The sequence below is a fragment of the Eulemur rufifrons genome, chromosome 24 (genome assembly GCF_041146395.1).
Source record: "Eulemur rufifrons isolate Redbay chromosome 24, OSU_ERuf_1, whole genome shotgun sequence".
Lineage (NCBI taxonomy): Eukaryota > Metazoa > Chordata > Mammalia > Primates > Lemuridae > Eulemur > Eulemur rufifrons.
In genome coordinates, this window is record NC_091006.1 from 9,744,187 (window position 1) to 9,770,425 (window position 26,239).

General features: G+C 44.3%; 1 protein-coding gene across 3 annotated transcripts; it reads right to left on the reverse strand.

Moving 5' to 3' along the window:
* Positions 1-312: 312 nt before the first annotated feature.
* On the reverse strand, positions 313-21,757 carry ZNF180 (zinc finger protein 180). Of its 3 annotated transcripts, none has more exons than XM_069457365.1 (5): positions 21,509-21,757; positions 18,551-18,639; positions 9,769-9,843; positions 5,096-5,222; positions 313-3,412 (listed from the first exon to the last, which is right to left on the reverse strand). In XM_069457365.1, exons 2-5 carry the CDS (start codon positions 18,599-18,601, stop codon positions 1,671-1,673), a joined length of 1,995 nt encoding a protein of 664 aa, XP_069313466.1. In that variant the 5' UTR covers positions 18,602-18,639; positions 21,509-21,757; the 3' UTR covers positions 313-1,670. The 3 variants fall into 3 exon arrangements, with proteins under 3 accessions (XP_069313466.1, XP_069313464.1, XP_069313465.1); XM_069457363.1 differs by having other exon boundaries at positions 21,436-21,757; XM_069457364.1 differs by lacking the exon at positions 9,769-9,843 and having other exon boundaries at positions 21,436-21,757.
* Positions 21,758-26,239: the final 4,482 nt, after the last annotated feature.

The window sequence follows — 26,239 nt, forward strand, 5'->3', positions numbered from 1 at the left end:
GTGGACCACCACAGTTCAAACCCACATTGTCCCAGGATCAACTGTTATTTATGACTTAGTACACACAGATGACTCATATTCAACTGTCCAGAAGAACCTGTATGCACATGCATGTGTGCACATACACACACACACACACACACACACACACACAAAATGATCCACATTCACATACACACACCTCAAAATAATTTTTTGTGGCTTTAAGAATTTCACATAGTCAAAGAAATATTTTTAACATTTACTGAAGAAATTCCTTTGTAATAAATCACTTGTGAAACTTGAAATCTTCACAGCCCTAATTTGTAACCCACTTAGCTTTATGTCCATTTGAACAATCATGGTTCCTTGCCTTCAAAGTAATGTGCTCAGTGAAAGTCACAGAATTAGAATTCATGATTTAGGGGCAAAGGAAGATATGTGAACCAAATATAGAAATCAAAGAGTAGCTACAAAGCTGGCCTCACTAAAAGCATTATTGCAAGCTTAATTTAAGGTGATGAACACTCATCCAGGGCAGGAACCTCCCACTCACAGGATTCTCACATTAGGGAACATATCCCAAAGAAAAGACAATACTGCTTGAGGGGAGGGAAAAAACAACTTGAAAATGAAGCTCCTTTATTCTGCTTTGAATATATGAAAATAAACCCACTTGCCCTCTACTCTGTCCATACATTCTCAATCCTTCCTACAGAACACTCTCTGGTCTGAACTTCTAGTTACCCATTTCCGGGAAACGATTTTATCTTTAATGAGGAATATCTCTGGGAATCTAAGTCCTAAAGAGTGACCTGCTCATGCTAATCCAAACAGAAAAGAAATTTTAGAACCCTGGGGGATCTTTGCTATCTTGTAGCTAAGTCTCTCGTAAATGGTCATATGAGATGGAAATCTTTGTATTTCTTTTTTGTTTTTGACTAATTTTTACCCATCATATCACCTATTAAAGCAAAACAGCGTACATCCCCAAGAGGGAGAAGGTCCAACATAAACCAAAAAATCAAACAGATACATCAAGAACCCCTTTCAATTCTAATCCATAAATATTTTATCATAATGGTTCTATCAATTCATATCATTTCTGTATTCTTATCCTGCATTTTTCACTTCATATCATAGCCAGTTTACTAATTTTTACAAAATCTTCATAGAAAGTGCTGTATGAAACTGATTACAAACTACCTAAAGGGGAAACCATGTACTAAAATAAGTAAAATACTATTTTCCAGCCTAAGTTCTAAAAATGACAGTAATCTTTCAATTTTCTCAACAAAAACCCCACTAGTGTTACTCTTCATGGGAAAAGAGGTCTACCTCAGTATCAATTACCCTTCAGCATATGGTTTTTCTCTCAGATTCAGGTATGAGTGCATTCTGCAAGGAAAAGTGCCCATACTTATTACTTTTGTAGGAATATGTCACATGGTCCAAGTTTAATTTCGTTTGTTGAACTGTTAAGTTAAAATATGTAGTTCGTAGGCTTTCCCCCTTTCTTCAGAATGAATTTCCAGATACATAATACAACACAGCTAACTGGAAGTTTTCCCATATATATTGTTTTTATACTAGCTCTTCCCACTACATGGGAAATTTACTCCCTTAAAATGAATTCTTAAAAAGAATTAAAGAAAAAGGAATAAACTCTGTCTGAAAGATTTCCAAACTAGTTACATTTCATAAGGTTTCTCTTCAGTGTGAGTAGACTGATGCCTAATAAGTTTAGAGCTATTAATGAAAGCTTTCCCACACTGATTACATGTAAAAGGTTTCTCTCCAGTATGAGTTCTTTGATGTACAATAAGTCGAGCACTCAAGCTGAACGTTTTTCCACACTGATTACATTCATAGGGTTTCTCTCCAGTATGAGTCCTCTGATGTTGAGTAAGGCATGAACTCTGCCTGAATGATTTCCCACATTGATTGCATTCGTAGGGCTTTTCTCCAGTATGCGTTCTCTGATGTACAACAAGAACATAACTCTGGCTGAAGGATTTACCACACTGATTACATTCATAGGGTTTTTCTCCAGTATGAGTTCTCTGATGCATAACCAGGTGAGAGCTGCGGTTGAAAGATTTTCCACACTCATTACATTCATAGGGTTTCTCTCCAGTGTGGGTTCTTTGATGTGCAACAAGCTGAGAGCTCCAGCTGAAGGATTTTCCACACTGATTACATTCAAAGGGTTTTTCTCCAGTGTGAGTTCGCTGATGAGCAACAAGTTTGTAACTTTGACTAAAGGATTTTCCACACTGATTGCATTCATAGGGTTTTTCTCCAGTATGGATTCTTTGATGTGCAATAAGTTTATAGCTCTGGATAAATGATTTCCCACATTGGTTGCATTCATAGGGCTTCTCTCCAGTATGAGTTCTTTGATGTGCAATAAGTTTGTAGCTCTGCCTGAATGACTTTCCACACTGACTGCATTCATAAGGCTTCTCTCCAGTATGAGTTCTCTGATGCACAACAAGGACATAACTCTGGCTAAAGGATTTTCCACATTGATTACACCTATAAGGTTTCTCTCCAGTATGAGTCCTCTGATGGGAAACAAGGTGTGAGCTCCGGCTGAAGGATTTTCCACATTCGCTACATTCATAAGGTTTCTCTCCTGTATGAGTTCTCTGATGTGCAACAAGATGGGAGCTCCAGCTGAAGGATTTCCCACACTGATTACATTCAAAAGGTTTCTCTTCTGAATGATTTCTCATGTTTTGAGCAAGGGACGAACTCTGAGGGGTTTTACTATATTTATATTGACTCTCTTTAACGGGAATTTTCTCTTGTTCACTATGGGATAAGCTGTGGTTCAAAACTTGCCCACATTCATTAAAATCAAAGGTTCTTCCTCCAGCATGAATTTTTTCATGTATGTTTAAGGGTGCACCATGGCTAAAAGATTGAATACTGTCACTAAATCCATAGGATTTATCTTTTGTTTGAGTTCTTGTAAACTGAATAAGGTGAATGCTCTGAGGGGGTTTTCCACATTCATTATTTTCACATAGTTTCTCACTATCATTAATCTTCTGATGGCTGTTCACAACAGAATTATGATGCAGTTGTTTACCATGTGACACATATTTATGAAAATGGTTTCTTATGGGTATCATTGGGAATGAAAGAAGACTGGAATTCAGACCACTCTTCTCCTCACGTTCATTGCTTTTGCAGACTCTCTCATGAATAATAGCTTTCCTTTGAGTGAATGCCACTTCCTGCAAAAGTCTCTCTTGTTTTTCCTGTTGCTTCTCCAACTGGTCCTTATAATCATGGACTTCTTCACATGAAGATAACCAAGGATCATCCCTTGTCAACTTTTCTATCTTCACTCCATGAGATGGTTCATCATCAAAACTGCTCTGCTTTGAAGTTGATTCTCTTCTTCTAAGTGTAGTTGCCAAGTCTGGAAGAAAGCAAAATAAGACATCCTAACCAAAAAATGTTAGAGCTGGAATAATAGAATAAAGCTAACAAAAATGTATGCAAAATATATGTGGATTTGTTTTCTACTATGGACCCATAACCTGTGTTGAGAAAGCAAAAGGCTGAGATTAAGCAGTAGTACCGGTGGGGAACCTGTGGCCTCAAGGCCACATGTGGCCCTCTGGATCCCCATGTGCAGCCCCTCAACTGAATGCTTTTATTATAAAGCGATTTGTTTTGTAAAATTTGGATTCAGTCAAAAGGCCACACTCAACGATCCAGAAGGCCACATATGGCCCCAAAGCTGCAGGTTCCCCAACCTTTGGGCCAACAGTACAACCGGGCATTAAAATAGAACTATTTTAATCTTAGTTTTGTCTGAATATATAAGATTTTGGATGTCAAATACCTGCATATTCCAAAATAAGATCATCTATGCAGAACCAACAGAATCTCAACCCAACTTTGCACTCCTTGGCAAAGAAATAGAGAATTCTTTCCATCCTCCTTAGTACTACACATATGTTTGCTGAAATACAGATTAGTATCTAGATTTCTAGGAATTTCTAGAGGCATGAAACTTGCTAGAATAGTCCGTGTCAGCAAGACATGAGCAAACTACATTTGTGAACCCAGGAAAAGGAATGTGGCACTATTATCCCAGTTCCCAAAATACCTTAGGGGCTAACACAGCCCCACAGATTCCTGTGATTCCAACTGAGAGAGAATGAGGTTTGCTCCTAGTAGCCTGGGTGGCTACTAGGTCAAGCAATAGAGAGTACACCTGGAAAAAGTGGTCTTGTGTATAGTATAGTCTACCAGAAGATGGGAGATGGAGAAAAATTTGGCATAGAAATGGGGATTTTGTCAACCAAATCTTCTACACCTGTAATGACCCCTATGTGTCTGGTTCCCACCTGGACACATGCAATGGGAAATTCTTTTTATACTCTTCCCTTGCTCCAACTCAGAGATTGTGTCTGGTTTGAAAAGCTGATAAGGAAAGATATAGGGCTTTGGGTGTCTGGGCTGGGGACAAAGGAAAATCACTGATGAATTTTGTCCCAGCCTTTGGCCCTTAGGAACCACGAAGATTGAAAAAGCTCAAGCTTGGGCTGGGCATGGTGGCTCACGCCTGTAATTCTAGCTTTCTGGGAGGCCAAGGCCAGTGGATCATTTGAGCTCAGGGGTTCAAGACCAGCCTGAGCAAGAGTGAGACCCCTGTCTCTACTAAAAATAGAAAGAAATTAGCTGGACAACTAAAAATATATAGAAAAAATTAGCTGGGCATGGTGGCACATGCCTGTAGTCCCAGCTACTTAGGAGGCTGAGGCAGAAGGATTGCTTGAGCCCAGGAGTTTGAGGTTGCTATGAGCTAGGCTGACGCCACCACACTCTAGCTTGGGCAACAGAGTGAGACTCTGTCTCAAAAAAAAAAAAAAAAAAAGAAAGAAAGAAAAATAACAAGCTGAAGCTCAAGAAGTTGTATAATACCTTTTCTATCCTACAAATTAAAGTTAGTCTTCACTGGGGAATAAAGAGCACAAACACAATCTACATGCAGCCCAAATCACTCTGGCTGCTAAAAAGCTCTTAATAAAAGGGAATGTGAAATCATTTCAGTAGTCAAACCTTCATTAAGGCCCAAGGACTGTATCCTTACCCCAAGAGACCAGGTTCCTGTGGTTCTCCAGGATCACGTCTCTGTCCAGGGTCCTCTGAGCAGGGTTCCAAGTGCCCTGTTCCTCCTGAGTGAAGTCCACAGTCACAATTTTGAAGTTCACTCCTTCCTAAAACAGGACACACATTCCTGCTCAGCTGGGCATCACTTATTTCCAATGTTCACGGAGGAAGAAAAGTTTGACAGATGAAAGAATCCAAAGGATTCTAGTCAAGGTGAACAGGTACCTTCCAGGTGAGCACCTTTGGGTTTTGGATGCTGGACCTGTTTTCACAACCCCAAAAAGGAATACTAGATAAGAACTGATATAAATTATTTTCTCTCTTATATGAATTGTTTTCTATTTTCCACATTGAAGAAAATGCTTATTCTGATTTTTGTACTGGTGAATATAGAATTCCCACTTAGGGATTTCCTCCAAATTCCCAAGAAACTAACAGAACAGAGATGGTCACATTTTTTTCTGTCAAAGGCCAGAGAGTAAACATTTTAGGCTTTGCAGGGCATACAGTCTCCATCACAACTACTCAACTCTGCTGCTGTAGCAAGAAATTAGCCACAGAAAATATCTATTAATAAATGGGTGTGGCTACGTTATAATAAACCTCTATTTACAAAAACAGGCAGTGGGCCAAATTTGGCTGCAAGGCTGTACTTTGCTAATGCCTGAGACAGAAAATAAAACATGGGCCTCGATGAAAAGCAGTAGGTATAGGTGAAGAGCACTGGATTTAGAAGAAAAAATACTCAGCTTTTCTCACCTATAAAGGGCATATATCTGGATTAAAAAAGACATCTAATCTGACAATCTCTCTTTTAATGATGAGCTTATTCCATTTCAATTTATTAGACCTAATCATATTCAACTCAGTGGGTTGCTGAGTGAATTAATTGTGAAGATCTATGAAAAGCCATTAGCAGGGTTTACTGATCAAGCAATGAAGGCTGGCAAGTACAGGTTGAGTATACCTTATGCAAAATGCTTGGGACCAGAAGTGTTTCAGATTTCAGATTTTGGAATATTTGTATATACATACTGAGATATCTTGGAGATGGGACCCAAGTCTAAACCCAAAATTCATTAATGTTTCATATACACATAGCCCAAAGGTATAATAATTTTAATAATTTTGTGTGTGAAAGTTTTGACTGCATTTTGACTGTGACCTGTCACATGAAGTCATGTGTGGAATTTTCCACTTATGGGTCGTGTCAGCCCTCCAAAAGTTGCAAATTTTGGAGCATTTTGGATTTTGGGATTAGGGATGCTCAATCTGTACTATTAAGATTATTATTTCTGAGAACCCTGAAAGATTAACTGACAGCCCAAGTGACCTTTATCCCTAACCCTTAGATTTCAGATGACAGTTCTATTTCTGTCCACACCCAGAGCTGCATGGTAGAGCCTTTTAGAACACACTCACTGTCATTCACTGTCACTATTGCCATATTAATGGGGTCTCTTGGGCTGCCTCCTCTGAGCAGGAAAGGGCCTACTCCCAAAACTTCTGGGCAGGAATTTCAATCCAAAACAGAAGTGCTAAGCGTAATCTGTCCTTACCCAGAAGCAGCAAAAGCCTGGGAAGCTGAATGGCTCTTTAAGTAGACCAGGTGTTCCTAAGCTGTAGCGCATGAATAGGATACAGAGTCCTGAATCCCATGAAACTACATGCAAAGTGCTGCTATATATGCCTTTTTCTGAGTTGGGACCCAAAAATTTCACCAAAAGGTTTTTATGATTAGCCCAAAATGGAATTCAGAAATATAACTTGCAGCTGGTCCAAGTGCAGTGGTGTTTTCAACTAACTAATCACAACCAGTTACAGATTCCTTTGTTCCTTCTCCACCCCTACGGCTTCACTTGACTAGCCTAAAAATAAATAAATATATAAATAAATATTTTTTTAAAAAAAGGAAATTATAATTTGCACACAGCCACCTGTGTTGAACATTGATCTTTAAGGCACTGTTTTTTCAACTTTTAATGCTTCATTAAATAGCCCCCTTTGCTGTTTTATGTAGGTCCCTTTACTATCAAGCTTGTTCAAATACCAAATAAATAATACTAAACTACATTAGCACCCCCTACTCCACACCCAACCACATATTCTCAAAGCTCCATGGACTTCTATCATCACATTTTCTTATGATTTGCATAGTAGTCATCTGTGTCACTAGACCATGATCCATGAGGGCGGGAACAAGGTATCTGTAGTTTGCAACTGTAACCCCAGGGTTTAGCATAGTGTTGATGTATAGTAGATATTAAATTTACATTTGGTAAATTATTTCAGTAAGTGAATCAGTAGTATCAATAGACTTTCTAATATATAAAAATATCCCTGGCCCCAAATCTGATTTAAGTCCTCCTCTCTCACCTGAATCTCACAAGGTGTACTCATTTGAAAAAGTCCTTCAACATGCAGGTGCTGGCTTTTCTGGACTTTTAGCCCACTTGTTCTATTCTTCCTCTCACCTGTCCCACATTCCCTACTCTTCAAAACTTCTTCCCAAACTCTTGGAATTCATCTTCTATAATAATGAAATTCTACAGCTTCAAAATCCTTCACCAAACATTCTCTACACACCCTTGTGTTAGTGGAGGCCTACACTTCCCCCTGTGGACTCCCCTCCTCACAGTCCTCACGGGCTAAGGATGGTCATGCTCATCCAGCCCAGGGATCTCAGCAAAGGGGGAGGGTGTGTCCTCCTAGCTACACTGAAACTCATGTCACTTACTTCACTTTTTGGAGCTTTGTCCTACCAACCTCCTGAACACCACCACCCTCATCCACTAAAGACACACCTGGGAGGTACACGCTAATACAAAAACTTGTATTGTCTCATCTCCCATGGTCTATAGCATCTGCTAGTATAGTCACTCAGTAACAATATAAAAATAATTGACTTTAAGGAGGCACTTAAGAACTTTCATGAAGCACCGGTGTGCTATCAGGCAGTGTGTGAACATGTCACATGGATGATCATTCACTTAATTCTCACAAGACTCCTGTGAGAAAATACTATTAGCAGCACCGTTTTTCATATGAAGAACAGGAAAGTTAGAGAAATTAAGGCATTAGCCTAAGGCAGGTATTAAATAGCATGGACCCAACCGCAAGTTTGCACATCAGAGACTGTGTTCTCACTCATCAGTTCATGCGGCTGGCCCAGCTCGATATCCTGGAGCTGCTCTTCAACAGCCCGCTGTTAGGGTGACACCCAGACCTTGAAACCACCATGAAATACTCCACCTTTCAAATCACACATATGACACTGCCCACTCTTTGATTACAACATCCGCTTGCTCCAGTGTACTGGCTCAATTTCTCCCTTTACTCTTCTTGTTCTTCTATGGTTTGGGGCATTGTGCTATTAAAATGTCTACTATCACTATCTACCGGTCTACATTCTTTTCCTTTCTATAGTATTTAGTGGCCCCTTTATATTATAATTTCTATCCTAATTACTCAGTTTAGAGTCCATAGATCATTCATTCTAATCTTTCTGTTTGATATATTTTAAAATTTTCTTTCAAATATTCCCTCAACCGGCCGGGCACAGTGGCTCGGGCCTGTAATCCTAGCACTCTGGGAGGCCGAGGCAGGCGGATCGTTTGAGCTCAGGAGTTCAAGACCAGCCTGAGCAAGAGCGAGACCCTCATCTCTACTAAAAATAGAAAGAAATTATATGGACAGTTAAAAATATATATACAGAAAAATTAGCCGGGCATGGTGGCGCATGCCCGTAGTCCCAGCTACTCGGTAGGCTGAGGCAGGAGGATCGCTTGAGCCCAGGAGTTGGAGGTTGCTGTGAGCTAGGCTGACGCCACAGCACTCTAGCCCGGGCAACAGAGCGAGACTCTGTCTCAAAAAAAAAAAAAAAAAAATTCCCTCAACCTACGGAGTTTCCACTCCATAGGAAAAGGACCCGGAAAATTACAAAAAGCGAATTTGAATGTCAATCTGCTATCTATGGAAAGTGGGTTACAAAATGCCACTGGGGAAAAAAAAACCCACAGAAGCAGCTGCATAGAGCACTATACATTAAATAACCACTATTTCCAAATGATCCTTTCAGGCTGACGAGCAAACCTATTACACCTACTGGGGCAGCTTGTTCTCTCATGATCCAAAATTACTGTTAATATTTTAAGCCTTCTCTACCCTTGTCAAACATTTCTCCCTTCCAATCCCACCCTCACGCTCATCTGATCTTTCACAGAGAAAAATCTAAGCCTTCAGATAACTCCCTCAATTTCATTCTTCCTATGTGAATCCTTCTCCCCATATAGAGCTAATTTATTCACAGATGTTCTGAATTAATTACTCTGATGCTAATCAAGGCCTCTGGCTTTATAGTTTATCTCCTGTTTCCTGATTATTAATCTCTCTTTCTCCAGTGACTCCTTCCTATAACCACTTAAACAGAGTCAAATCTTTTCAATCCTTTAAAAAAGAAGGAAAAAACTCCTCAATCTCAAATTTCCTTGCAGTTCTCACTCTCTTCCACCTTTCATACGATAACTGAATTTCTTGGAAAATTGTCCACTCTTATCTCCATTTCCTCACTTCCGAGCTCATTTCAAAATCTGGCTCCTGTCAACCAGCCACGCACATTTCTCAGTGTAAAGAAGGAGGCCTTGCCCAACTCACCTGGGATGGGATGGCCAGGGACCCAGCATCTTCTCCCTCAACCTTGATGATAATCTCCTGAGGAAGGAGAGAGTCCTGAGAAGGCAAAACAGACGAGAAAAAGAAAAATAATCAGGGAGTTGAGTTGCAGCTCCAAACTCCCACTGTAATAGGCTGGGATTTGACATGCTACCTGTTTTAATACCTCCCACTTGCCAACCTTCTACTCTCCCCTGCTGGTAAGCTCAGATGATCACGTGGGGAGAGCGAGGGGAGACATGTGAAGAAGCACTGAGGCCCCAGACATGGGTGTGCAGTCTTCGTGGATCTTCTGGGCCAGCCCAGCTGCCACCTAAACACAACTCAGTGAATGACTGTACGCACTATGTGAAGCAAAAGAACCGCCCAGCAGGGCCCTGCCTAAATTTCTGGGTTATGAAATTGTAAGCAGATAAAATGGAACACATGACCAAAGCCAGCATCATAAAAGAAAACATCAACAAATTGACCTCATAAAATGTTTAGCAAAAAAGCACCACTTATAAAGGCACCATCAATGAGAATGTACACTATTAAGACTTCTTCCAAATCAGTAAGAAAAAGGTAGCCTCAACAAGAAAAATGGACAAAGGAAAATGCACATGCAACACATAAAATTATGAAGATATAAAATGGCCAGTGAATATGCAAACAGATACTCATCTCTGTAAGTCAAATAAGATATCTATGTCTTTCTTTTTTTTCCTTGAGACAGAGTCTTACTCTGTCACCCTGGCTGGAGCGCAGTGACATCATCACAGCTCACTGTAACCTCAAACTTCTGGGCTCAGATGATCCTCCTGCCTCAGCCCCCCAAGTAGCTGGGACTACAGTTAAGTATCTATTTTCATAACTATCTGCATATATTAGAGACCATAAATTTATACTGATATCTCCAATTTACAATGTAACAGCAGATTTTATTTCAGCCCTCTTGTTTTCTATATTTATACTCTCTTTCTCTGGCTCCCATTATCCCCTCTATATTTACTTCTTTGCTCAAAGCCCTGTATGTAACCAACATCCTGACTACATGGAGTGTTTTTCGACAGTCATTGGTCTGTTGCTAACAACTCCAGCTCCGGCGGCCCACTTGACAAGAGCTTCATATATTCTTAGTAGAAATAGAAGTGTACAGGATACAACCTTCCTGGATTGGCTATATATTAATATTAATATTTATATTTATAAATACTGTTTTGTTTTGAAATATTAATAATTGAAGACTCACAAAAAGTTGCAAAAACAGATCCTCACTCAGCTTCCCCCAATGGTAATATCATACACAGCTACAGCACATTGTCAAAACCAGGAAATGGACATTGGTACATTATTAACTCAGGAACAGCCTTTACTCAAATTTCATCAGTTTTTATGTATATTCTTTGTGTCTACTTTTGTTTTTTTAGTAGCCACATTTTTAAAATAATGTAATGCACTATCCATTGTTTATTTTCAAGTATTTATTTTTAGGAAATAACAGAAAGTACAGTGAGATGCATAAGAAATCTCATTAACAAGTTAGATTACCACAGAAAAATGGGGGTTAGTGGATTAAATATCTACTAGGAAGTGCCTGATTAAATAAGTTATGCTTCATCTAGACAACTAAGCAGTATGTAGCAGCCAAGAAAAGAAGAGACAGGGTTGCATGATACAAATAAATGACAGAAAAAGTCTACAATATATTGTTCAGTGAAAAAATTAAGAATAGTATAAAGAACAGATTTTTATAAAATATAAATATGCACAGAAAAATCTGCAAGAACATTCTCAAAAGCATTAAAAGGAGTTACTCTTTGAAGGGGTAGAATTGAGGAGCAGGTTCACTGCCTGTTTTAATACTGTTTTTTCAATAGCACTTTTCTTCAATATTCAGAAACAAGCAAAAACATTTCCCTCTTAAAAATTTACCTTGAAACAAGAAAATTCCTTTGTAGTGTCCTGAGGTTTTTTCCTACAGAGTATAATAGTTCAACCTGTCAAATGACAGCCCATTCAAGTATACTTTGCTTCTCCTCAAATCTTCAAACACTGAAAAGTACTGTTGATTCTTGATTGTCACTCCTTTATTTAAAAGCCTCTCAATCAGAAACTAAAAGAAAACTATTGTACTTTCTCATAGGCATAGGTGTGTCAATTTCCCCCCTTACCAACATAGAGAAAATGTCACTACCGCAGTGGGAAGGGTTATTTGAAATGGCTAGCACTAGTGTCTTTAAAGGCAGGGAAGAATTCTTCAAAGCTAAAAACACCTCTGTATACTGCCTGGGCAGACGGTGAGGTTAAAAATGACTATTCAAACAGCAAGAGCTGCTGCAATGCAAAGAAGGCCCAATGTGAATGCCAAGAGGCTATGTCGCTTGCGATACTACCATGCACAACTATCAGGACAGTTACACTGCCTTAAAATTGCTGCATAAGCATTACAAAATATTAATAGCCCAAAACACTGAAGAACAAAAACAAACAGACAAAACTTGCAATGCCAAAATAATCACAACAGAACTACAGATGCTCCAAGGGAGCCACCTATTGTGACCCCAAACTGCCAATGGACTCAACCACATCATGAGAACTCGGATTCAGAGAAAAATCATATTCCTAATGCACAATAATGCCAACATGTCCTTTTCAAAAAAAAAAAAAAAAATTCCTGGGAAATGAGAAAAGATACTCAAGAAAGGAAAACTTACAAGCACTAGCCTGTATTTTAAGTGATTACACACTCTTTTTCATGTTTTGTGTGTGTTTTAAGAAACAGCCAAGATCAGTTTAGAAACAATACCAAGAACTGAAAATTTTACTGTTTCTAACTCAGCAGGTACTCAGCAGAAACAAAATTCCCAAATATTCCTTATCTGCCGCAACTGCTAAAACAATTTTACTTGGAGAATATGGTTGCTCCTACTCTTGAATGAAAATCATTTTCAATACCTTTTTCTTTTCTTTTCTTTTCTTTTTTGAGACAGAGTCTCACTCTGTTGCCGGGACTAGAGTGCCATGGCGTCAGCTTAGCTCACGGCAACCTCAAACTCCTGGGCTCAAGCAATCCTCCTGCCTCAGCCTCCCGAGTAGCTGGGACTACAGGCATGTGCCACCATGCCCTGATAATTTTTTCTAAATATATTTTTAGCTGTCCAGATCATTTCTTTCTATTTTTAGTAGAGACGGGGTCTCGCTCTTGCTCAGGCTGGTCTCGAACTCCTGAGCTCAAACGATCCGCCCACCTCGGCCTCCCAGAGTGCTAGGATTACAGGTGTGAGCCACAGCGCCCGGCCTTCAATACCTTTTTGTTTAAAAGTTTTCACAGCAAAACAAAAGGGAACTCAGCTCTCCCCACAGTAGACTCTGGAAGAAATAACTTTCCTTGCCCCACACAGCAGTCATCTCTATCACTTTACTCGGTGTTCATTTCTTCACATCACATACCTGCATTCTTCCCTCTAGTTTTTTATCCAACTCTCCCACTAGAGTGGGCTTCATAAGAGCTCAGATCTTGTCTGTCCCGTTTACCCTGGTTTTACTGTGCTTAGATCGCTATTGCCACACAGTGAGCACTTTGTACACGTGTGTTGACTATAAAACACCCGCTATGAGAAGGGAGATGGGATGGGCTAGCCGCGCCTTCACATTTACCCCAAGCTCCTTAAAGGCATCAAATCACTACTGAGCTCAAGTTCCTCCTCTGGTTAGAGGCAACCTCTGTTGGGTGTCCTTTCTTCTCAGGAAATCCAAAGCATCAGCCTCTAGAACCTACTTCCGACTTACTCTCATACAATATCTCACAAAATCATCTAAGGTTTTTCAAAGAAAAGAGTGATAATATCTATTTCACCAGTGCGGAAATGAACGGTAATCAAGTTTAGTGAACTTATTTAAGTCCACTGATCACCTGATATAAACTCCTCCCTTTTCCATTATATTACCAAAGTCTGTCTGATCATTCAAGGCCCAGACTGAATAACACCTCCTCCATGAAGTGTTCCCAGACAGCACAAAACCTTATCTCTTCTTCCCTTAGGATTTTTTTTTTCCTTTTCTTTTATTTAATTAATTAATTAATTAATTTATTGAGACAGAGTCTTGCTCTGTTGCCCAGGCTAGAGTGCTGTGGCATCAGCCTAGCTCACAGCAACCTCAAACTCCTGGGCTCAAGCTATCCCCCTGCCTCAGCCTCCTGAGTAGCTGGGACTACAGGCACGCACCACCACGCCTGGCTAATTTTTTCTATTTTTGGCTAATTTCTTTCTATTTTTAGTAGAGACGGGGTCTCACCCTTGCTCAGGCTGGTCTTGAATTCCTGAGCTCAAGCAATCCTCCTGCCTCGGCCTCCCAGTGCTAGGATTACAGGCGTGAGCCACCGCGCCTGGCCCCTTAGGATTTCTTAGCTATTTTGCTAGATCTTTACTATATCAGTAAAATTATTTTCCTCACATTACTTCCATCTCTATATAACTCTCCTCTTGGTCATAAATCCTATACTACAAAGAACTGTGTATTTTCCATCTTTGTATTCTCTGCACTATTGAGTAGGAGTACAATAAAATTCTCTGAATTTGACAGGACTAGAGACATGTGCAGAGTTTGGGACAAATGAAATTAAAAGCCTTTACCCTTCTTTCTCTGTACTCCGGAGCACCATGTCTCTGTGTCACAAAGGAGCATTTTCCTTTTTCTTTGCACACTTTACAGGATGGGAACAGGAATTAGACTGTTTACTTCCACAGAAGAGTCCTGGGCAGAAGATAATAACTGTTCGTTCCTTCTGTGACACAGGTGGGACCACATGTGACCCAAAGCAGAGGAACAAAAACAAGCATCATGGAGTGACCTGTCCACTTCACAGTAAGACAGTGGTCAAATCAGACCTAGGGCTATTGGCTATTTGCTTACCCATAAATACAGATGACCAAATACATCTTTCCCAACCTGAGGCATTCCTGGGGCAATGAAAGACAGTTTCTAACCAAATCACAGAATGAGTACTGAACTCGATTCTCAGAGCTTTGCCTTTGGGGTGTGCCGGCAGGAAACCCTCTATGTCTGGGAGGAGGTTTAGAAAACCCAGGCATCACACGGGGAGACTTGTCCTCCCTGGTGTGTTTTCAGCTCTTCTTGCTCTGGGAGAGGTAAGGTAGAGCTCAAATTTCAGCCCCTCTCGTTCTTACACACGAGAAAATTCTCTCTCCCACCCCATACTATCATCCATGGATAATTCTTTCCTCAAATATACAAAATAGACCCCACCACCACCACCACCACAGGGCCACCAACAACCCACATGGCTCTGAATGTTGAGACTGACAGTGGATGGGTGAGGTTCCACAACTTCCTTGGCAGGATTTTGGGTCTCAGTCCCTGAAGGCAGGTAGAGCTCAGAGTTGGCTCAAGGCCTTGCCTGGCCCAGCTACTTCAAGGTGTATGAGCCACTGAACTCTCTCTGGCAATATCCCAATACTCAGATGGTTTCTTCCTAGATCCGCCCACTGGGCTCATGGCCTTCATTCAAAGCCAAGATTTGAGCTTCCTTGATTTCGCTCTCCCTGCGAGAGCTCTTACATCCTTCAGGTCCAAATCAAGTACCTGTGCATCTTCTAATAATAATTAACTGGAGGACATTCAGAGTTGAAGAATGTGGTAGCCAGCCTCCAAGATGGCCCCCAAAGACTCCTGCTTCCTCGTCCTCACACCCTTATATAGTCCCTGCCCACATGGTACCAGGGTAGGTCTGTGTGACCAAGAGAATACAAATGAAGTGATGGTGTGTCACTCCTGAGACCAGATGATAAAAGACACTACGGCTTCCATCTTGCTTGTGTGCAATTAAGCACATTTGACCTCTCCTTCTCGCTTTCCTCCCTCTTCCCTCTCCCTCCCCATCCTTCTCCCTCTTGGATCATTTGCTCCAGGAGAAATCAGCTGCTGTGCTGTGAGTGGCCCTGGACACAGGCCTAGGTGGTGTGGAACACCTCTTGCCAACCCAGGTGCCACATAAATGAGCTTCCAAGAGAATCAGAAGGTGGCAGCGCCAGCCAACAACTTGACTGCAAGCTCATGAGGGACCCAAGTGCCAGAAACACCCAGATAAGCTGCTCCTGGATTCCTGACCCTCAGAAACTGTGTGACAAAAGAAATGTTGGCTGTTTTCACCTGCTAAGTTTTGGGGTATGAATAGACAACTCATACTAGCAAGAGGGTGTTTTTGCTTTTCCTGGAAAATACAAGAAGCATATTCCCCGCTGTGAGAACTAAGTTGTGCAGGGAGGGCTGTCTGCCTCATCTTCCTCCCCAGAGCCTCACACAGGGCCTTACACGGGTTGGACAACCGGTAAGTACGTGATGAAAGTCATATTATTAATGTAACGAACAGACTGCTAACCCTAGTTTTCTCACATAAGTGAAAATGGCAAAAGGAGCATTAACATTTTCAGAAAACAGCCAGGCACCGTGGCTCACGCCAGTAATCCTAGCACTCTGGGAGGCCGAGGCAGGAGGATTGTTTGAGCTCAGGAGTTCGAGACCAGCCTGAGCAAGAGCGAGACCCTGTCTCTACTACAAAATAGAAAGAAGTTAGCTGGACAACTAAAAATATACAGAAAAATTAGCCAGGCATGGTGGCACATGCCTGTAGTCCCAGCTACTCAAGAGGCTGAGGCAGGAGGATTGCTGGAGCCCAGGAGTTTGAGGTTGCTGTGAGCTAGGCTGACGCCATGGCACACTATCCCGGGCAACAGAGTGAGACTCTGTCTCCAAAAAAAAAAAAAGATTTTCAGAAAACACCCAAAGTCACCAGCTTAAAGTACAATACCAATGGCCACATCAAAACATGTTTTACTTTTAGTTTTGATAAACATATTACGTAAATAGGAACCTACATCTAACTCCCTCTAAAACTCTTGCACATGTGTACAAGGAACCATATACAAAAAAAAAATTTACAAAAATGCTATTTGTAATAGCAAAACAAAAAAATTAACACTAAAGAGCCATTAACAGTAAACCCATAAAACCAGTGGCACACTTAGAAGTTAAAATCTGGGCAGTAGGTGTGCGCAGTGATATCGGGATATTACATCCCCAGACCCTCAATAGACAGGGAACATACGTGTGCACAAAACACACAGGCACAGACACGCATCTCTACATGTTTCTGTATCTATGTATACTGAAAACCATGAGCCCACATCAAAACCTCCAATTCCCACTGCACACCAGAGAGTTCATTCCAGTGATTTCTCTTGCCTGACCTGCACCTCCCTGCTTTGATGGTGAGACGCCTGGCTCCTGGTCCCTTGTTATGCTTACTTATCTGACCATCTCCCATTTCCACAGCCACGCTCTTTCCCACGTGGCTGCTCTGCCACCCCACTCTAGGCTGCCCTGTGTCGAGGGCTTCTCTTCACCCTCCTGGGGCTTCGACTCCCCGAGGCCGCCCCAACTTATGGACTCACACCTCATGCTACTTGGACTCGAACAGCCCACGTCAGGCCGCCCCGCCGTGTGGGTGCCCTCCACACGCTGCTGGGCTCTGAGACCCCCGCAGGCTACTCTCAGGTGTGAACGCCCTCACACTGCTCCAGCTCCGACACCTCACACCAGGCTGCGTCCTACCCCCAACACGGACGCACTGCTCACCCTGCTCTGACTCTGACGCCCCATCTGGACCACCCTGGCACGGACACCTGCTCACTACACCTGGGCTCCAGCTGCCCACACCAGGGCGTCCCCTCTGCGGATGCCCTGCTCACCTGCTCTGACCTGTCACCCCACGCCAGACCCCCTGCCCCCTATGATGCCCCCTGCCACCCACTTGGGCTATGACTCCCCATCACCGTGCTGGGCTGCTGTCCTGTGTGGACACTCTCCTGACCCCACTAGGTCATGCTGCCCACACACGGCCATCCTCCGCACACCCACCACGCCGTGACACCTCACAGCAGGCACGAGCCCACGACAGCAGCTGCCCCCTCCCCGCCCCCCCGGCTCTGCCCCTCCTCGTGGCTTCAGGCTGCATTGTTCAGGAGGAGGAAGGAGAAAGTCTAATTGAACGTTTTCAATAGATTAAATGTTTTCAGAGAATATGTGCTGTAGGAAAATGCTCTAAATTGTTCATTTTTTAGCCTTACAATGCACTGGACAAAAAAATGAAAATACATAAAAGTAAATAAAAAAATAAAGTCACTTTTAAAGTAACTTATAGACAATCTTTCTTAACTGGTATATTTACAGTCTTCTGACATATTTTCTATATACACACAAAGATGGTGATTTCTAAATGCTATTTACTTAGCCTAGGTCATAAGTATCTTTTTCTGTCGGTAAGCACACATTATCAAATCAGCTGCAATGATGACAGTGTATTCCATTTCATGGTCTTACTGTAATTCATTTAACTATACTCTAACATTTAACTATCATAATTTCTTGCACATTTCGGATATTTCCAATTGTTCAATCTCAAACAAAGCTGGGAATTGCTGACCCAAGGGGAATGAGAATCCTAAGGGCTTTTGATTCAGGGTGCCAAATTCCTCCCAGAAAGAGTTATCTGGGCTAAAAAGGTGAGGCAACATAGCAGCGAGATTCGTAAAATGTATACTGTTGAAGTGTTAGAAGCCTGCTGGCAGTGAGGGACCCAAAGCCCCCAAAAGGCTGTAAAGAGAGCCAGGAGAGCTCCAACCTCCCAAGCCCAGAGGGTCAGGCTGTGGGGCGTGGGTGGCAGCAAGCTCTGGGTCTCTCCGGGAAGGGTGGCTCCACTCACCTGCACACAGGCCTTCAGGGGCCCCGGGGGCTTCTCATCCTGCTCTTCCATGCTCTCGTCCCGGCACGGCAGTGTGCTGAGGTCCTGAGCTGCATCGAGAGGGGAAGGCCTGAGTACAGCATCCTCATGCAGGTCACCGGCCCTGCGGTGCTCCCCTTCCCCCCATTAGTCCCTGCTCCCAGGATGCAGGATGCATTCCCCAACGCAAATGCGCCCGGATTCCTGCCCAAGTACCCGTGCATGCACAGAGTCCCTCAGTCCCTCTTCCAGGCCAAGCCTCTGTAGCTCCAGCCTGGTTCTTTCACTATCTTGGCCTTCTGGAACATCTACCTATAAGCCAACCTCATGCTCAAACAAAGGTGGTGCTTTCTGCCCAGCACTAAACCATCCCTCCCCTATCCCACTGAGTCCAGGGATCCCCCACAAACACCCAGCACATTGAGGACCCCTAGTGTACACTGCTCCCCATCCCCCCAACTTGAATCTGCAACCCCAAACCAGCCCTTCTTCCGAGGGCCAGCAGCAGGGCTCTGGGATTGATGGCCCAGAATCACACTCATTACCTAAATGCACGAAGCTTGTGACACAGCCCCACCCTTCCCAGCAACTAATTCAGCAATTAAGACTGATCCTACCCCTCCATCAGCCAGGCCTCTTCCTCTGGCAACCCGTTGCAGAGGGCCTCCCACTTCCTGCTCAAATAGCCAAGCACATGTCCAGAGCTCAGCTGCACCCAGGCCCTGGTCCCGCCATTCTGGAGTCCACTGGCCACTACCAGAATAGCCGCAGCCCAGATTCCCACCCCAACACCCTCCTGGGCCCTGGGCTCTAACCTTGTCACTCCACCAACTTGTGTGTCCTTAGGCCTGAAATTGTAACAGAGCCTGCATAGGACTGGGGTCCTCCAACAGACACCAGGACAAGCCAGACAGAGGTAGCCCCCTCCCAGGCCCCGAATGTGTATTTCAGTTCAGCTGTCTTTCTAACATCTGGATAGGTTTTGGAATCTGAGACTAGAGCAGCGCCTGGAAAATGCCACCCTATGCACCCCATCCCCTGTCCCCCATCTCTCCGTCTTACCCACCGCTTTGCCCACACCGGATTCTCACTCGAACGGTATAATGTGGGTTCACAATGGAGCTGTACCTCAAACCTGCACCAAAACTCGGTTTCCTCCGCCGACCTCAGCAAGCCCCTACTTGAGCCCCACCTGCCCAGATTCCTGCCCAAACACCTTCCTGGGCACCTGGGGTTCAAGGAGATCTTGTCTTTCCATCAACCCGGGATCAGCAGGCTGTGATTAGGGCACCAACTGCACAAAGACCCCAGGACCCTCTGTCTAAAGCTCATCCCCAGCTTCCCTGTTTCCCAACCAAACACCTGTGCGTGTGCCCCTCTGCAGCAGCTCCCTCCACATACCTAGGCGTCCCCAGGCAGTACCAGGGTCCTAGAACTGCCCCCACACACCCAGTCTGCTCAAATGTCAGCACAGGTGCAGGGTGCAGCTGGAGCAGCCCTGTGCCTCCTAAGACCAGAGCCTGCAGATGCGAACTGAGGCCCCCAGGCCTCTACCCACCTAGGCTCCCTCCTCCCACTGGCACAGCCACAGAGCAGGTTTACACTGAAAATCTGCATCCAAGACCTGGGCCCTCCACCAGTCTGGGGGGTCTTACGCAGTCCTTGCTCCTGAGACAAGAATCTATATCCTTCACTCTATGCTTCAACATACCTGGGACAGCTCAAGCACCCAAAACCTCCATGTGGGTTCTCAGGTCACCCACTCCACTACTTGCCGGCAGCCAGATACCACAGTATCGCAACAGCAGCCTGAGCACAGAGCTCCAGAATCAGCCCCAGGACTTGGACACTTGCCGGCCTGGGGGTGCTCAAGCCCATGATGGAACAGCTCCCAGAGGAACTAGGCCCTTTGGCCTCCTCCCACCCAAATACGAAGGCCTGAGTGTTGTGCAGAGCCAGCTCCTTCCAGGCCCAAATGCAGCCCAGACTCTGCCCCCCTACCAACCTGGGCATTCTCATGCCTGCAAGCAGAGCAGCTCAAGCAGAGGTCCGAAAACACCTGCTTCATAATGATGTTGGTAGCACCCTGCTTCCTCCCCAAGCAGCTATCAATCTGATGGCAGCTCCTTCCTGGGCTCAGATTCTATACCTTCAACCCAGTGCCTCCACCAAACCTGAATGCCCTAGAGCTCTGCACCAGCCTCCATGGGTCCGAGGATTTATAAGTCCAATATCCTGCTTCCCATTCAGACATCCTCAGCATGTGCAGGGCGCACTCTGCCTAGAACCTGCCTCTAGGCCCTCACACGCCCTCCTTCAACCTGGGAGTTTGCTAACAGTGATTCCCACCAAGGGTTCGCTGAAGCAACACTGCCCCTCCTGGAGCAGGAATCTGCAACTCCAACCTGGTCTCTCCACCAACCAGAGCGTCTCCAGGCCTTCAAGAAGAGCAGTGTCTGCTCCAGGGTCCCAGAGCCACCTGCCCAGAATCTTACCTACCACCTGTACTTCCTACCCAAAGGCCTGCTCAGGAGTTCAGGGACAGCGGCACAGCCCCTGTCCTCCAGAAACCACAATCTCAAAGTAAGTTCTCCATCGACCTGAACGTTCTCAGGCCCTCCACTAAACAGCCCTGGCATTGGAGGAGGGGGGTTCCCAGGATCCTCACCCCATCGTGCGTGTGTCCTGTCTTCCACCAACCTGAGCATTCTCAGGCTCCAGACTAGAGCACCACCTGACCAAGCACCCGCGCCTGTGCGAAGAGCGTAGTCGTGGAATCTGTAACCACCTCAGGATTTCCATCAACCTGGGTGATCCGATGCTAAAGCGCCGCCCGCTAAGATGCCAGGTCGCCCACCCACACTCACCACCGCTTCCAGCTAGACCCTGCGCATGCGCGCACCGAACACGCAGCGCTGTCCCGCCCTGCCCCCCACCAACCTGAGCGTCCACGGGCCCGTGGCCCAGGTTGGTTGGGCCTGTCAACGCTTCGGTGCCCGGCACGGCTCCGCGGCAGGATGAACTCGGGTTAAGTAACCCCTGCGCCGATGCTGACGCACGACCGACTCGGGTTAAGCTAGTTCGCTCCCCTCGCCTAGTCAACATCCGCAAGGCCGCTCGGGGTTAACTCCGAAAGACTGAGTTGCGGGGCGACAGCAAGCATCCGCGCGCGGGACAATGGCTGCGCTTCTGGCCGAACCCGGAAGTGTGCGTTTGGGCTTGGTGAGCCGGAACTACAACTCCCAGGAGCCTCAGCGGCGCGGGCGGTGAGTGGGCGGGATTCCAGCTCCTCCGGGAGGCGGGGCCTGGACCCGACCAGACGCGAGGCGGGTGTCAGCGGCTGGGTCCGTGGGGGTGGACGCTGAGACAAGGAGCGGGCCTGGGAGGCCGAGGCCAGGGCAGCCTCGCGTGGAGAGTGGCCGACTTGGGAAAGGCTGGCCCAGAGCCCGGCTTGACGCCCGGGAGTCGCCATGACAACGGAATCTAATGGAAACGGGCGGGGATTGCTCCGGGGCGCCCACCGCCTGTCAGACGCCCTGCAGGACTGTGAAGCAGTGGCGACATCCCCATTTTACAGTCAAGGGAGCTCTTACCGAACCCTTCAAGAATCTGGTATGTTTTTGCAGTGCCTGGCATATAATAGTTGCTGAATAAATATTTGTTGACAAAATAAAGGTTCCTGGCTGTTTGTTAAACACTTTAACATCTCATTAACCAGGCTAGTCGCTCTATGAGGTAACTGTAATGTTAATTTTCACCCCCACCAGGGAGGAAGCTGAAAATTGGAGCCCTGCTGTATGAAAATACGGTATTTTTTAGCTTTTTTAAAAATACTGTCAAAGCACTCTTGTAGTTTTCCTCACTTAAATTCTGACTTTTAACAATAGTTAGTGTTGCTAAATTATTGCTATTTAAAATGTACTCTCTACCCCCAAAGTTTCTTATCAGTGGTTGATTTTTTAAAAATTATTTGTTTTGTGTCTGGTTAACCTGAAATGTTATTAATTCTTGTAGTATTCCAGTTGGTTCTCTTGGCTTTTCCAGTGAGACAATCATCTACAGATAATAATTTAATCTTTTCCTTACCGGTATTTTAGACAAGATATCCTCTTTCATGTTAGATTGTTTGCTACCGTTTTCAAAACAGTATCAGTAAAAGAAGCATTCTTGTTTGTATTTGCCTTTTAACAGGCATTATCTCTAATGTTTGAGGGTTAAATGTGTTGTTGGTTCTTAAACTGAAGTAGGTAGCTAATTTTTTTTAACTTTTTATTTTGTAAATTTCAAAATAAAAGTAGGGACTTTGTTTTGAAATTACCCCCCCCCCTTGACATGTTCCTTCTTGGAAGCCCCCTCTGGTCAATTTGTTCCTCCTGTTGTAGACAAAGCATCTCCAGGTGTCATCTCCTCCTCTTCCTCCCTCCTTATCCCCCCTACCTAACAAGGTTAGAAAGTCATTGAATATGAAACAAATAATAAACATTCATGTAACACTCTGCCAGGCACTGTTGTAAGATCTTTATATATATATATATATGTATTTCTCATTTAGTCATCACAGCAGCTCTTTACATTTTACAGAAGATGAAACTAAAGCCCAGAGATGTTGCGTAACATACCCTATTGTATTGTTGGGGTCGAGTTGGGATTTGAAACCAAAAATCTGACTCTAAAGTTCACCTTTTACATTCTATTGCCCCTTGTCTACACATCAATATCTTTATTCTATACAAGCAATACTAAGTTTCCAACTAAGACAGAAAAACATTCATATTTATTCACAATAGAAACAAAAAAAAAACCCTACAAATAAATTTAGTAAGATAAATAGAAGACACACAAAGAAACCCTCAAAACCTTACTGAGGTGCTTAGCATCCTGAGGGATGCAGGGGTGGAGAGGGTCAGCATGAGATTTACTGAAGGTAAAAAGGGGACGGGAGTCCAGGATGACTCAGTTTTCTTGCTAGAGCAACTGGATGATTAACAGGTCACTCTCTGAGGAAGCATATCCTGTCTGCCCCTCCTCGGGAGCCTCAATCCCTCGCTTCTCCCCATGTTTTCTCCTGTCATTTCTTAAGAGCTCCTTGTTCCTTATCCTGTACCATGATTTGAAAATTCACTGCTTGTCCGACCCCTGCAGGTGTCCCCTGATCACCCCTGGCTGACCCAGACTCCTATTCTTATCCCTGGCTGCTGTGTCCGCCAACAGTGTTTGCCCATTCTCAAGCTGCAACTATGGTATATCCTCAGGTGCTGAGCCTGGAACCTTGGCCCTCTAATTCTAGGTCCACGGGCTGTTACTTTTACCGTTTCTATTGATTTTAAAGAAACATGACTTGGCCGGGCGAGGTGGCTCATGCCTGTAATCCTAGCACTCTAGGAGGCTGAGGCGGGTGGATTGTTTGAGATCAGGAGTTCGAGACCAGCCTGAGCAAGAGCGAGACCCCCATCTCTACTAAAAATAGAAAGAAATTATATGGACAACTAAAAATATATATAGAAAAAATTAGCTGGGCATGGTGGCACATGTCTGTAGTCCCAGCTACTTGGGAGGCTGAGGCAGGAGGATCACTTGAGCCCAGGTGTTTGAGGTTGCTGTGAGCTAGGCTGACACCATGGCACTCTAGCCTGGGCAACAGAGTGAGACTCTGTCTCAAAAAATGAAATAAAATAAAATAAAAAATAAAGAAACATGACTCAAAAGCCTAAGATTTGGTGGGAGCTAAGGTCCAGAGCCTGACCAACCCATTGAACTAGAACATCACTAGGTCAACAAAGGTGACAGAGAATGATTAGATTATAATATGCACAAAGTAAATGTCATTGAATTGACCACAGTTTCTCTAGGACTTCTGGAGAAAGGATCTCTGCTTCCCTTAGACTTAGGGGTAGATTATGCAGTAAATGTTGGGCTCTGGATCCATGAGAACCTGTTAAAGAAAGAAAAAGATGAGTTCTATTTGCTGGGTGTGCCCTCCCAGTCTACTCGCTACTTTCATTTCCCATCCTTGGAAACTCCAGAGATCTTCCTCCTTTCTCACTGCACGTAAGTCATACTGGCACCTCCCTGTTCCTGGAATGGTCCATGTTCTTCCCCACTGTGGCAGACAGACTCTAAAGTGCTCTTCATAATCCTCACCTTCCGGTATGCATGTCCTTATGTAATTCCCCTCCCCGTGAATGCAGGATCTGCAACTTGTATCTAACCAAAGAATACAGTAACGATGACAGAAAGTACATGTTGCAGGTACGTGATTCTGTTACATAAGATCATGGTTTCTGTCTTGGTCATGAAGAACGGTGCAATGTTGTCAGCTGCGTATGGAGCGGGCCAAATGCCAAAGGATGGAGGGTGGCCTCCAGTTGACAGTAAGAAATTGAGGCCCTCATTTTGACAGCCTGCAAGGAACTAAATGCTGCCAATAACCACGTGAACATGGAAGCGGATCCTTCCCCAGTCGAGCCTCAGATGGGACCTGAGCCGTGGCTGACACCTTGATTACAGCCCTGCAGAAGACCCATCCAAGCAGTATCTGGACTCCTGGTCCACAGAAACTGTGAGATGACAAATGTGTGTTGTTTTAGCTGCAAAGTTTGTGGCAATTCATTATGCTACAACTGATCACTGTACTCACACCCCAGGGCCTTTTCACTTGAGGCCCCTCAACTTGGAATGCTCCACTCCATACCCTTTGTGTGGCTTTACCCCTTCTCACCGCCTCTCCCAGAATGTAGCAGACGCTGAGCTGGGTGACCTAACACTCTTCCCCATGCCTCATCCCTCGCCTGCTTCTACGGAAGAGACCGGGAAGGCTAACACCTCACTTTCCCAACCTCTCTTGCAACAAGGAGTACCATGTGACCCCATTCTGGCTCAGGAGACATAAGAGGAAGCTTACTGGGTGGGGTTTCTGGAAGAACTTCTATTCTACTCATAATAGGAAACAAACACGGCTCCCCTTCCCAGCCCCAGATGAAGAGAGGCACGTAAGTGGCTGCGTTTGCGCCAGTTCAAAGCTTATTGGAGAGCTGAGAGACCTAAACACAGTCCATACAATGGCCTGAGCCAATCTAATTCTCGTCTGGAGAATTTGAACCTAGGAATGCTTAAACTGTAGCAGAGGATGTTGTTGTATATAATCTGAAGTTGTAGAGGTGCATTGACCAGGAGACTACATAGGAATTAAATCTGGATTGAGAAGAATGGAACAAATCCACATTTTAGCAAAAACAAGAAACCACACAATAAGAAGGAAAGCTTCCCAAGAGCATTCCAGTCCCCATGAGGCCCAGCAGTGATTTCTGAAATTCAGTTATCCGATATTTCTCAGTGTTCTCTCACTTAATCTCTATTTTATCTGAAGTACTGTCAAAGGGTTTATCTTTCTCAATATTAAAAAAATCCCTGGTCGGGCATGGTGGCTCACGCTTGTAATCCTAGCACTCTGGGAGACTGAGGTGGGAGGATCGCTTGAGGTCAGGAGTTCGGGGCCAGCCTGAGCAAAAGTGAGACCCCCATCTCTACTAAAAATAGACAAATTAGCCAGGTGTGGTAGTGTGTAATCCTGTAATAACAGCTACTCAGGAGGCTGAGACAGAAGGATTGCTTGAGCCCAGGAGTTTGAGGTTGCTGTGAGCTACGCTGACGCCACGGCACTCTAGCCCAGGT

Coding starts and splice junctions, on each gene's coding strand:
- ZNF180 (XM_069457363.1), bottom strand. CDS start 21,673: ATGTTGACTAGGCGAGGGGAGCGAACTAGCTTAACCCGAGTCGGTCGT. Junction 9,844..18,550: donor CCCTGAAGGCCTGTGTGCAG/GTGAGTGGAGCC, acceptor TTGCCTTCTCAG/GACTCTCTCCTTCCTCAGGA. Junction 5,223..9,768: donor CCCTGGCCATCCCATCCCAG/GTGAGTTGGGCA, acceptor GTCCTGTTTTAG/GAAGGAGTGAACTTCAAAAT.